Source organism: Papilio polytes, unplaced genomic scaffold (genome assembly GCF_000836215.1).
Source record: "Papilio polytes unplaced genomic scaffold, Ppol_1.0 DF824191.1, whole genome shotgun sequence".
Taxonomy (NCBI): Eukaryota; Metazoa; Arthropoda; class Insecta; order Lepidoptera; family Papilionidae; genus Papilio; species Papilio polytes.
This window is the reverse complement of record NW_013525013.1, coordinates 1,303,268-1,316,585: the sequence shown is the minus strand read 5'-3', so window position 1 is coordinate 1,316,585 and position 13,318 is coordinate 1,303,268. Positions and strand designations below refer to the sequence as shown.

General features: G+C 36.7%; 2 protein-coding genes across 3 annotated transcripts; one reads left to right on the top strand and one right to left on the bottom strand.

Annotated features, from left to right (window-relative positions):
- Nucleotides 1-1,115: 1,115 nt before the first annotated feature.
- LOC106110939 (serine protease inhibitor dipetalogastin-like) lies at nucleotides 1,116-2,598 on the top strand. The gene is made up of 2 exons (XM_013292899.1): nucleotides 1,116-1,230; nucleotides 1,855-2,598. The coding sequence occupies exons 1-2, from the start codon at nucleotides 1,218-1,220 to the stop codon at nucleotides 2,505-2,507; spliced, it is 666 nt and encodes a 221-aa protein (XP_013148353.1). The 5' UTR covers nucleotides 1,116-1,217; the 3' UTR covers nucleotides 2,508-2,598.
- Nucleotides 2,599-3,167: 569 nt separating this feature from the next.
- LOC106110860 (SWI/SNF-related matrix-associated actin-dependent regulator of chromatin subfamily A-like protein 1) lies at nucleotides 3,168-13,294 on the bottom strand. Of its 2 annotated transcripts, XM_013292804.1 has the most exons (14): nucleotides 12,618-13,294; nucleotides 12,195-12,310; nucleotides 11,828-11,928; nucleotides 10,979-11,113; nucleotides 10,479-10,584; nucleotides 9,602-9,685; nucleotides 8,314-8,494; nucleotides 7,842-7,992; nucleotides 7,237-7,401; nucleotides 5,839-5,995; nucleotides 5,203-5,334; nucleotides 4,705-4,830; nucleotides 4,094-4,153; nucleotides 3,168-3,964 (listed from the first exon to the last, which is right to left on the bottom strand). In XM_013292804.1, the coding sequence occupies exons 1-14, from the start codon at nucleotides 12,949-12,951 to the stop codon at nucleotides 3,767-3,769; spliced, it is 2,046 nt and encodes a 681-aa protein (XP_013148258.1). In that variant the 5' UTR covers nucleotides 12,952-13,294; the 3' UTR covers nucleotides 3,168-3,766. The 2 variants fall into 2 exon arrangements, with proteins under 2 accessions (XP_013148258.1, XP_013148259.1); XM_013292805.1 differs by lacking the exons at nucleotides 3,168-3,964; nucleotides 4,094-4,153 and having other exon boundaries at nucleotides 4,782-4,841.
- Nucleotides 13,295-13,318: the final 24 nt, after the last annotated feature.

Sequence of the window (13,318 nt, the reverse complement as noted above, 5' to 3'; positions counted from 1 at the left end):
CATTAAGTCGCTTTGAAGATACATTTAACAAACATCCATCCATCCAATATAAAATAACTTTTAAATTTAACACTGACTTGATTAATAACCTCTAATTAATCTATAACCCAGCATTCATGTGATTATTTGTAATTTATATGCAAACTGAAACTTGTATTATTATAACTAAATCATCACACTATTATGTTGTCATAAATATCGGCAATATTAAGATTAATACTCTTTCAATGAACGCCGCCATTTTTAATCACAGATAAGGAAACATGGCGTCGGCATAATTGGCGCGAATCTTCATTAACATAATTAGTAATTTGTGATAACTCATCACACTCAATATCCTATTTTTATTATTTTCCTGTAACTAGACCTTAAAATGTAAACAATGCAAGGGTAAAATATAATTATTATGAGAATGACCGTCTGGAAAAATTTATTTAAAGCTTTTTAAACTCTAAGAAAAAAATGGCTTTTGTGTCAAAAGAAGATATATCGTTTTTTTATATTTTTTTTATCTCGCCAGAGACAAAAGAGGAAGCTCTTTTAGATTTCATAAATCTGTACGAGACGAGAAAAAAATTCCAGAATCGTACCAAATGTTCGTAATGTCTAGGTACCTTTGAGTTGCGGGCGTATTTTTCCTCTATCCCAATAGTTCCGTACTTTTGTTTCGATAGTAATTCCCCCAGTGCCCATATGTAAACCAAATTTTAATATTAATGTTTACATAAGAATGTGCCTAGCATATGAAAGTTATTATTAGTTAAAATTATTTACTTTTACCTATGCTGTAGTTATTTTTGGGATAAAAAATTGACAACACGATATATTGTTTATACGGCAATCAAATAAATTTACTCTGTTTAACAAAAGTGAAAAAGATTTGGTTTAATTTTAGTATCTTTCCCAAAAACAGCGGTTCAAAAACTAAGTTTTTTTATTTTTTTTTACGTACCGTATTACCCAACAAAACATGAATGAATTAAAAATCAATATTTACAAACACGTATTGGCTCATCTTAACACAAATGCCCTTACAGAGGGTCGGGAAAAACGCATTGCAAGCTACGTCATCGGTCGGGTTTTACGAGGCCTTGTTTAAAATGCCCGCCGCGATATAAACGAGCGCAGTTCGCAAACGGTCACATTGCAATAAACACAGCTATACGGATAACTTTTTTAACACATTTTGTAATTGTTATCAAGCTTTTGTTTTCACTATGTATTTAACCGGTAAGTGATTTTTTTATATTTTTAAAACGTTTTGCTAAAACAAAAGTTATTTGCGAACGTGTTTTTTTTAAATTAGACAGGTTATTGTTTTAATTTAAATGTTTCTGAAATCTCACTATTAGACTATTATAAAATTAATACTACTGCGGTCTTTTAAATACTAAATTAACATTATATAGTTAGATGAATTTATTTTAAAATTCAGGCTAGTAGTTTAAAAGATTAACACAACTTTTGTACTAGTAAATCTGTTATATAAAAACTTCTAGGATATGAAATTACAATGGACATTAAAACAATCCAGTAATTAGTTATCATGGCTACTTAACTGCATGATGTTAGATAATTAATTCATCTTAGCGGAGAAAACAAACAGATTAAATACGGTATTAATTATCTATAACAGGAAATTCAACCTTCACGCCTAAGATGAAGGTATAGGTCACACATAAGGATAGAATTATCTACTATTAATGTATAAAACTAGATGTAAATAGCTTTAAGATATTCTTGTTAGTCTTGGAAATCGTACAATTGCATATTAATATTAGTAGAGTTCTCCATTATTTTTAAGGGTTTTAGTATATTTTCGACGTGTTTTAATTTTGTATTTCCCATTCACAGGTACAATTTTCACAATAGTGACGTACTTGTCACTGACCACCGCATTACCACCGTGCATTTGCACGCGAGAGAAAAGCCCCGTGTGCGGTTCCGATGGCAAAACATATAGCAACTTGTGCATGCTGAACTGCGCTCGCGCATCAAACTCTAGCCTCACCTTATCAAGTTACGGCAGATGCGAAACTCTCCCAATGATACCAAGCAACTGCATATGCACATTCGAATTCAACCCTGTATGCGGTACAGATGGTGAAACATACCCCAATCCGTGCACCCTCAAATGTCGACAAAAACTAATCCAGAGACTAGAGATAAGCCATAGAGGAGCGTGCAGGAACATTCGAGATGTTGACGACTCTTGCGGTTGTAAGAAAAGGGAAACAAAATTAGTCTGTGGCACAGATGGTATCACGTACAAAAACCCTTGTTTACTGAACTGCGCGCGCGAAACGAATCCCGATTTACATGTACTGCATGTTGATTCTTGTGATGAGACGAAAGATGATCTACCTAAAAATCGTCTTTGTGCGTGTACGAGGAATCTACAGCCGGTGTGCGCGTCTGACGGAATCACTTACGGCAACAAATGTCTGATGAAATGCGCGGGAACTCACCTCACTATACTCGGACTCGGATCTTGCGATGAATTTTAATGCTGTCATTTGTATAAATGCGTCATCTCAAAGAATCGCAGTAACGTCTTTAAAGGAAGAATAAAGCTTGCCAAACTGCCGTGGGCGTGAATTATAGTTTTTATATTTACACAATAAGTTGCAAATGTGATACAAATTAGGTTATATTTTATTTTGCAAATGGAATCAAATGAAGCTTTAATCTTTGATATTTATTTAATCTATATTTCTAAATTACGCACAGATAATTAAAAAAAATTGTTGCTAATTAATCGTGCCATACGAGACATCGTGATTGTTATGTAAATGAGGAGTTAATTTACTCAAATATTATATTGTTTGGAAATCGTAAGAACGAATAGCTTATAGTAAAGTCAAATGTACAATGCAATTCAAGAATATCATTGTAAACTTAGTAGTTTAGATAAAATGTTTTTTGTTTTTTTTTTTGCTTCCAAAAATTGCGGGATAATTATTGTTACATAATTGACGTTTTGACTTTATAATATATTATCAATGTTATGCATTATTTTTTTTCCTCAAAAGGTTCTTCACTTCTTAACATTTATATTTGCTTAACATAAATTTGATCACTTGTAAATTTACAGTCAACGAAATAGAAAACTACTTACCATTTTCAATATCTTTACAAATTATTTTAATAAATTAAAATACCAAAAGTCTTAGTAATACTATTTATTCCTTTAATTCATCATTACAACAAAAGCTCTATTTTATTTTCATATTTACACAAACACTTAAAAAACTACCAAATAACGAGAAATGACATTGGAAATAATTTAGAAAATATTTACATGAATAGTAACAAAGATTTAAGCTACGTTTTGGGGTAGGAGAGGGGGGTAGCTAGCAATAATTATTGTTTTTTATCTGACTGAGGGTCACCTGCCTCAGTACTCGGAATCGACCAAAGTACAGTCGCGGAAATTCGCAGTGTTCTAATTACAAAAGAATGCCCAGTTTTTCTTTGCATCAAGACAATATTCCCATAAAGCACCAATTTGGCAACAACAAGATAGTAAAAATCAATTATCCATATACTGAATGACCTTTTTTTTATATAGATATTATAAATAAATATATACGTTATTGGTCCCCATCTAAATGATCAAACATTCAAACGACTATAGCTATAATAAAACACCGCCAATTTCGCCAAAAAACAAACAAAACTGTTTATCACTTGTATCAAATTTTCCTATATGTGGGTAGTACAGAAACATATTAAATTAAAATAAATTAATACTCTTAATATTTGGTCATAATTCTAAATTAGCCAGCAATTCATCATCTTGATCGTTTTCTAAGAAAGTTTCTTTAGTACATTCAGGCTCAGTGTTGTCATTTTGTTGAATATTATATTTTATTGCATTCTTCCTTATATTTGTCCCCGGAATATAATCATTCTTGTTCTTTGCTGGATTCGGTGTTAAATATTGTTTTATATTATTATTTCCCTAAAAAAATCCAAATAAAAATGTATGAATGGAAGTTAGAAATGTCATTGCTTATTTGTTTTTACTTGATTAAATTTTTATTAATATTTTTAAATGATTCCAGAAAACATTGTATAGAATCAAACTTACCTGATGCGTCATCGTGTTATCTTTGAATGTATCGCCGCTCAGACCCACGTTATTAAGTACCTAAATAATAAAACGATCGTTTCAAGCAAGGCAATAGTACAAAAAGCAAATATCTTTATGCGTGTGCAATTGTACAAGACATAAAAATAAGTATGGTAGATGTAAAATCAAGTGTAGTGGGGGTAGCAAGAAGTTTAGTGTGCAAACAGTGCGTGTGACGTGTGGAATATGTGGTGAATGTGGTACGTGTAGTGCGCGGGGTCCGGTGAAGTGCGTGTGTAGCGTATAGTGCGTGCGGTGCGTGTGGTGAGTGTGGTGCATGTAGTGCAAGTGGCACGGTTCTGTACATTTGGTGTCGTGTAGTGCATGTGAAGCATGTGGTGCGGTGCAGTACGTATTGTGCATGTATAGCGTGTGGTGCATGTGGTGAGTGTGGTGTGGTGCAAGTGGTAAGTGTGATGCATGTGGTGAGTGTAGTGTGGTGCATGTGGTAAGTGTGATGCATGTGGTGAGTGTGGTGCGGTGTGAGGCATGTGGTCATTGTGGTGTGTGTGGTGCATTTGGTGAGTGTGGTGAAGTGGTGCGTGTGGTGAGTGTGGTGTGATGCGTACATCGAGCTTGTGCTGCAGCATGGGCCAGATGAGGTCGTCAGCGGTGCGGCGCGCCAGCAGGTAGCGCACGCGCACGCCGCCGCGCGAGCCGATGCGGTGCGCGCGCGCCTCCGCCTGCGTCAGCATCTGACCACATCCTTCCATTACTTATCTTAATATTACACGTAAAATCTATAACCATCTAGATAAGTAGTGTCCTTAACTTTAATCTCGTCAATACTCCCTCATTGATGCCACCAAAGATTAGGTACTATCAAGGAATTTGACGGTGTTCTGTAAAAGCTACAGTCGTTTGAAAGCTTTTGTACGCGAGACGACACTGACCAATAACTATTATATTAAAAGTGTTTGTATGAAACAAGGTCGGTACACATATAGCGTTGTAAAACACCACTACCTAATTGGTTATCTGTAAGTGACGTAGTTTGTCTCGTTGTTACCCTGATTGTTTTTTTTTATTCAGTTGCTATGTATGAAGTGTAATATTTTCATAGTTACTCCGGGGTTCCAGTGCAGCTCGGCGAAGAGCACGAGGCTGGCGGCGGTGAGCGTGAGGCCGGCGCCCGCCGCCGTCAGCGACAGCACGCCCGCGCGGCACGCCGCCCCCAGCTGGAACCTCTCCACGAGCTCCTGGTGCACATGTATACAGTAGAACCTCGATAACTCAAACCTCGGTCACTTAAAAACCTCTGTAACTTCAAAAAATAATATGTTCTCTTCCCATCAGAGCCCAAAACCTCTACAACATGGACCCTAGATAACTTAAAACCTGTATAACTTAAAATATTTTGTGTTTCGTGGACGAAGGCGCGGGCAAGTTAACTTTAACTAGAACTCTCCAGGGTAAAAAATGAATCGAATTTTAGTCCACTTTCTACCTTATTCCTAGAAAAAAATGAGAAGGGAAAGTGTATTTGGCTGGTACTAGGACGCATAGATAGGGGAAAAATCCTCTTTGTGTGCGTCCTCTCTGTTAATTAAAGTTAAGCAACGCATCTGTCATCACATTCTGTCATCACACAGTACACTATTTTAACGAATTCCGGTAGCCGCTTGCTATTTTGTCACCAAAAACTGAAAACATGTCTTAGATATATCTTTATTGAAAAGTGTCAGTTTAAATGTGTATCTCACTGTTCTGGCGGCGGCGGGCGTGGCGCCGTCGATGCAGATGTATCTGGTGTTGGTGTCGTCGAGCGCGGCGCACACGGCGCGCACCACGCTGCGGTGGTGAGCGAACACCAGGAACTTGTCCACACCCTCCTCACACACCACCTGCTTTATATACTTACTGGAACAACATATTTTTTATATTACAAGTCGGCAAACGAGCAAGCGGCCACTTGAATCAGTAAATAGCGAAGCAACCGCTGCCTGCCCAGACATCTGTAATTGCAGATGCATTGCCTACTTTTAATCCGAAGAGACGATAAAGAGAATGTACGTATCCTCCACCGTTAAATCCACTTTTCCTTCCCATCCTTTCTTCTTAAGAAGTGTAGAAAGGAAAAGAGATTAAAATTAGACCTCCGGCTTCACATTTATCAGACTATACACGAAATTACTCCCACTTCTCGCCTGTCTTCTGTGTGGTCGTGGTATTGCGGCGAGCCGGCCTTACAGGACGACGATAAAGTGGACTCTACCACATAACACTAAGCTCTCTATTAAAGAAGTACAATCCGTACTTCAGATACTAGATGGCGGTTTTCTCAACTTTAATTTTTTTTTATATCTACACAAGGAAACTTAATCTTACTAATATTATAAATGCGAAAATTTAGATAGATGGATGGATGTTTGTTAGCGTTTGTAGCCTAAACGGCTGAACGGATCTCCATGAAATTTGGCACAGGTTTAGAGCATAGTCTGGAAGAACACATAGGCTACTTTTTATCTCGGGAATAGTTACGGTTCCCGTGGGATTCATTAATCTAGTTTTTTAATGTTTACTCGATCATTCTGCAAAGGCTCAACATATCTTATTGAAATTTGACACAGATATAAAACAAGGTCTGAGGTACACATGGGATAAGCTTCGTCCCCGAGAAATGTCCAGTTCCCGAGAGATACGTAGCTTTTTGTAATTTATATAGTTTGTATGTTTTTGAATACCACGCGGACGAAGTCGCGAAATACGAGCTGTTGTATTGTAATATTTTCGGTGTGAATAAAACAATCAAATTGATATAATAACAAGTATTGAAGTCAGTAAGCATCACAACTAATATAATGGAACACCGCGAAGCACACTGACTGTACAATATTCACTGACATAACCAATTTTGTTTTTATTAAAATATCAGAAGATTTGTCTTAATTTATTATTATTATTTTATAATTCCAATTATGCTCTAGGTTTTTGTTAGAATTTACAATAGTCGAATGGTGGGATTCAAATCCTCGATCACGAGATCGGAAATCCATACCCTTAACCATTAGATTATCGCTTCAACAAGAGAAACAGTTTTTTTTTAATATACCAGTCATAAACATATACAAGTAGATGCATAAGAGGCAAGGCACACTGACCATATAGCCGGTATCTTAACGCGAGCAGACTCCGTGAAGTACGTGATGAGTGCGGAGTGCCTGTCCGCGGGGCGGCTGTCGCGGCAGCTGGCCGCCATCTGCGACAACTCCTGCTGCTCCTCCTTGCTGAACTGCAGCAGCGCGTCGTCCAGCAGCACCGTCTCTCTGCAGAGACACTATTCAGTCAGGCTAGGAGCCGTGCAGGGACAGAAGGTGGACAGCTGATACCAAATGGAAAGGTGCAAGATGCAAGGAAATTCCGACCAAAACAGCGTTAGGAACATATAAGACATGCAATGAGAAAAGACTACAGGAAATAGGGATGAGATAGAAACCTGTGGAAAGATTGGAGGAGGCCTTTACCCAGAAAGGGGTCCTAATCTTTTGAACTAACGTTATTTGTTGGTAGGGGAAGTGAATATTCATACAAAATAAATATTAACCATAAGTAATTCCTTCTAAAAACAACCTATATAGAAAGGTGGTGACCCAGATGGCTGGGTTAGTGTAATCATATTTCAACCCACCTGAAGACGTATACATCACTCATACAGAAGTAGCTAATTTCGAAATAAAAAATGATAAGCATTAGCAAAACTGCTGACCTTGTCTTACTCTCCAGGTTGGTGAGGACTTGCTCCTTAGTCCTTCTGATGAGGAACTTTTTCTGCAGCAGGATCTGCAGCTCGGCGAGGTTGGATTGGCCCGTCATGTCCCAGCCGAAGTTAGTCTGTTTGCCCGCACAGTACCTCTTACCTTCAATATATTGAAATTGATTGTAATCTTGTAATTAAAGGACGTCGGTGGCTCATGGATTTAAGCACGTAACTTGTAATCAACAGGTCCTGGGTTCAAATCCCGACATTCTTACGGTGAAGGAAAACATCGAAATGCAACCTGCACATATCGGCGAAGAAATTCAAAGATATGTGTGAAGTCAACTCGCAGTGCAGCGTGGTTGACTAAGGTTAGTCACACCTAAGGGCTCCGAACCCAGTAGGGATGTATAGTGAGATGGTGATGTAATTGATTAATTTTGAAGTGTTCACTGAGACTTGTCGCTGAGTGGCCACTCACCATACTCAGTGTAGGAGGAGAAGAAGTTGTTGTCAATGAGCAGCAGCTGCGTGTAGAGCTCTGCGGGGCGGCTGAGCGCGGGCGTGCCGCTCAGCAGCAGCACGCGCGCTGCGCCGCGGCACACCCGCCCCAGCGCGCTCGTGCACTGAGACTTGTTCGACTTCAGATGATGAGATTCATCCTTAACCAGGAATAGCGATCCTTTATGCATCAAATTGCCATATGTTTGACCTACTGCCCAAAAGGAGGTACTCAATTCGTCTGTATGTTTTTTTATGTGTGTTACGGCATAACTCCGCCGCTAGTGGACCGATTTCGATTATTCATTTAAAAAAAAACGTTTAATGCAGTCGTAGACGTGCCATCAAATAATTTTAACTTATTATGTCAATATAATGCATGGCAGACATCGCGTTCACTTAACACCTACTTCATAGTTTTTGAGTGTTTTTATGATCATCGACATGCCCAAAATAGGATAATTCCCAACCGTCACCCTGCTTTGTCCCCACGTGAGAATAAAGTTTCATCCGTCCCATCTTTTAGTCCCACTACCATCAATAACATGACAGATGGAACCGTTATGAAATAAAATTAGTTCTAACCGTCCCCTCGTCGCAAAAGGTGGAACGGATGAAATATTTTATTCAAATCTGTCCTCATGTGGGGACAGAGCGGAGTGACGGTTGGGAATAATCCCCAAAGTATTGTGTTATATGCTATGTTTGCCACCCCTATCCTAGACCATTTACTTTACCAAAAAAGTATAAAGTTTTACAGTAGGTTTGATATTAATTAATTTATAATTCTAGAGCGTCGGTGACTCAGTGGTTTAAGCACTTGACTTGTAATCTACAGGTCTTGGGTTCGAATCCCGCCATGTACCAAAGTGATTTTTGATTATTCGAAATTTCATATGTACATAATTTACCCGATATTCTTACGGTGAAAGAAAACATCGTGATTCACACATATCGGTGAAGAAACTCAAAGATATGTGTAAAGGCACAAAACTCACATTGGGCCATTGTGGTTGACTATAGCTTAGTCACCCCTAAGAGGCTCCGAGCTTCTCTAGTTAGCTGCTAAGGAAGTCATCATACAAAAACATAGCACTTTTACTCCAATAAGCAAATTATACAAGCTATCTAAAAATTAACAGCATGGAATATACTCTATATAGTTTCAATGACAAATTATGTATATAGAATTAGAAGTAACATGATAATACAGCTATTTACAAAACAGAATGAAATTTCACAGTTATAATATAAAAAATCATACTTACAAGAATAACAACACCAAAATTTTTACTCTTAAGTAAATCCGTGTGCATAGTTGATATTTTGTAACTCACTATTACTACTTCTGTCTGAAAAATAAAACAAAATTACATTAAAACAATGTATAAATCTTAATAAAAAAATGTAATAATCAGTTTGTTCTAAACACAGATTAGTATGGAGAAAAAGAAACATACAAGGTTTTACAATTTTTTTTTTATTAGTATCTCTCAGATTTAATTATCACCACATGATTTTTTTTTATAACATAAGGTGGCAAACGAGCAAGCGGCCACCTGAAATAGTCAAAATGGCGAAGCGACCGCTGCCCATAGACATCCGCAATTGCAGATGCGTTGCCTACCCTTATCCGACGGAGGAGGAGACGCACATAAAGAGGATATTTCCCCTTCCATTGCATCTCCTCCACCGTCAAATCCACTTCCTCTTCCCAACCTCTCTTTATAAGAAAAGGGTGGTAAAGAGAAATGGACTTAAATTAGGCCTTTGGCACCACACTCATCAGACGAAACATGGAATTGTTTCCATTTCACGCCTGTCTTCTGTGTGGTCGTGGTATTACACCGGGCGTGCCGGCCCTGCAGTGCTAAGATGTTAAAGCGGGCACTAAAATGATATGATTAATATTAAAACTTGATAAATAAAGTATCTAATAACAACTGTAATATACTAGCTTTCGATGCCGACTCCATCCACATGGAATTAAATAAAAAAATGACTAGCCTATGTGTTCTTCCAGACTATCCTCTACATGTATACCAAATTTCATCGAAATCCATTCAGCCGTTTAGACTACAAACTCTAACATCCATCCAACCATCTAAACTTTCGCAATTATAATATTAGTAAGTATGAATTAACCTGTTTGTCTGCAATAAGTTGTGTGTCCTTCCCACTGCCGAGGGTGACAATGTTCATAAGTGGAACTGAGGGGAGGAGTTCGCAAACTTTGTTTTGCCATGTATCCCTAACCAAATGTGATATTTTAAATTATTTTTCAGCATAAGTAAACACTTTAGAGCGCACAGACCTTTGATTAAACCATCGCACAACTGTTTAGTCTTGCTAAGATTCCTATGTGCTTATATGAGGTGCGCTATACTTGATTTTTATTTATGCAACTAAACAGTTGAAGGCTGCAAAACAATCGACAATCGGACGACTGTTGTGCGATAGTTTAGTCTAAGGTGTGCGCCCGCTCTTAGATATATCAATAGCTACAATCGTTTTAATTAAAATTAACGACTCCTCCTTAGACTCTGACAAAATTAAACACAAAATCTATCTATTAGACAACAGAAACTTAAATAATTTTTTGTAACATAATATAACTATTTTTTTTAATTTAAAAAAAAACATACCTCATAGATGAAGTGGTGACAATTAACAAGGGCCAGTTATGCCTGTAATAGCTTGCTATGGCCAAAGCCTGGAATGTTTTACCAAGACCCATGTCATCAGCTATCATACATCTACCTTTATGAGCTATACCAAACCTATAAAAATATACAAATCTCCTTTTATAAGCAATAAACTATGTTATAACATAATGAACATCAAAGAATATTGAACAAATTTTATTATTATTATTTTTATACTTTTGTCTTCCAGTTTCTTCAAGAATTCAATAATAAAAATAAATAGACATAACAGATGTCTCTCTTTGACACTGTCGCTTTCTAATGACAAAAGATTTTTAAAATTGGTCTAGTAGTTTTTGAGTTCAATAACTACATACAAAACACAAATATGTCCTTTTATAATATTACTACCTTCCACTACAGAATTTAAAAAAAACAAATGTCAGTAGCCTATGTGATTTCCCAACTAACATCTTTTTTTTTTTATATGAGAAGGGGGCAAACGAGCGGCGGGAACACAAAGGTAGTCAACGACGCCCATGGACATCCGCAACACCAGAGGAACTACAGATGCGTTGCGGGCCTTTGAGGAAATTGTAGGCTCGCTTCTTGAAGGACCCTAAGTCGTATTGGTTTGGAAATACCGCCGAGGACAGACCGTTCCACAACGCGGCTGTGCAGGGCAGAAAGTTCCGCGAAAACTGCACGGTTGTGGAATCTACATCTAAGATAAATTTCATAGATATCTGTTCAGCCTTTTAGATCATAAACTCTAACAAATATCCATCCATCCATCTAAATATTCGAATTTATAAAATTAGTAATATAAGAATTAAGATTTTAATTTACCTCACACCGTCTTCTTGAAATGGCATAAGTCTGTTTCTTAAAGTTGCTTCCACGGGTGTAAGATCAATACTGTTTGGATCTGTTACATTCTCTCTTATGACCTGTAATTTTTATAAACATTTATACTTGTGTTGATTTTTAAAAACCTGGACCAACAAATTTCCTAACTGTACTTACTAGTACTACTTATTTTGTACATTTTATTTTTTATTAAAGTTACATAGAGTATTAATAGTATACAGAGAAAGGATGCAAAGTGGATATGGCCCACACTGATGAGTCCACTCAAATGCCAAATCCCTTACCCCTTTCTATCCTTCCCTTGTGGGAATTTACTTTTAAATAAAGCATGTATAGCATATGTTACCTTGAGAACATAAGCTGGTAATGCACCGAGCACTACATGTGGTGCTAAGGGAGCTACTTTGGACATCAGCTGATCATAATCATCTATTGAGAAATTCCATAATTTTGTATTAGCATCTGTAGGACAAAAAACTTTATTATAGGGTTGCCAAAAAAAAGAAAACCAATACAAAATGGTGGTCAAATCAATTTGTATGGATGAAGATTTGCCAAGATATCTCACCAGCTGCATAATTTTGGATGAAGTTTTAATATAGAACACTGCCTGGAAAAACACAAGCTACTTACTGTTTTTTTCTTTAATTTTGCCTAGGTAAACTCAAGTAAGGCTTGGCAACTACTACAAAGATAAAATCTAAGGGGTTGGGGGCCATAACTGATATATACTAAATAGTTTCTATTTTTTTTAATATAATCTACTTACCATAGCATTTAGATGGTAAAGATTTGAATATATTAATAAGCGGAACACAGAATTCCGATGGATTTACTTCAAATCTACCTTCCGATATCAAATATATTGTTCCACTAATAACTTTAGTCACCGGTATATTTTCAGTTTCGTTTATTTCTGGTTTTTTGTATGGATGGTATAGTTTACGACCGGTAATATTTTGGGACGTAAAAGAAGGACTATTCTGAGTTGTATTCGATATAGAAATGTTTCCCAAAGGGCTACTAGGTGAAGATAATTTCAATTGTCTCTTCTGTATTGCCGCCAAACGCTTTCTCTCAATTTCTTCTTTGCTACACGACATTTTTATTTTTTCTCCACTTAGTTTTATTTTTCATTAATTATAAATAACAATGAAATCTCACATTAACATCTTGTCCTGAAATAAAGCTAATAAAACAAACAAAAAGCACATTTAACACATATTTATTTTCAAACTTGTATTGACAACTGACAATAATAATTTCCGGTCAAATAGCGAGTTGACATTGACAATAAAAAAGTAATCGTTTAGAAATGGCTTAATCTCTTGTATAATATTTCTTTCATATTTTAGATTTATTTAAAACTCTTTATTTTTCTACAAATTGGCGAAATAAGCCTTCGAAATTGTTATTGAAACAAGTATCGATAAAATTAAGATAAAAAAGTAATGAATCACGACACTCTAG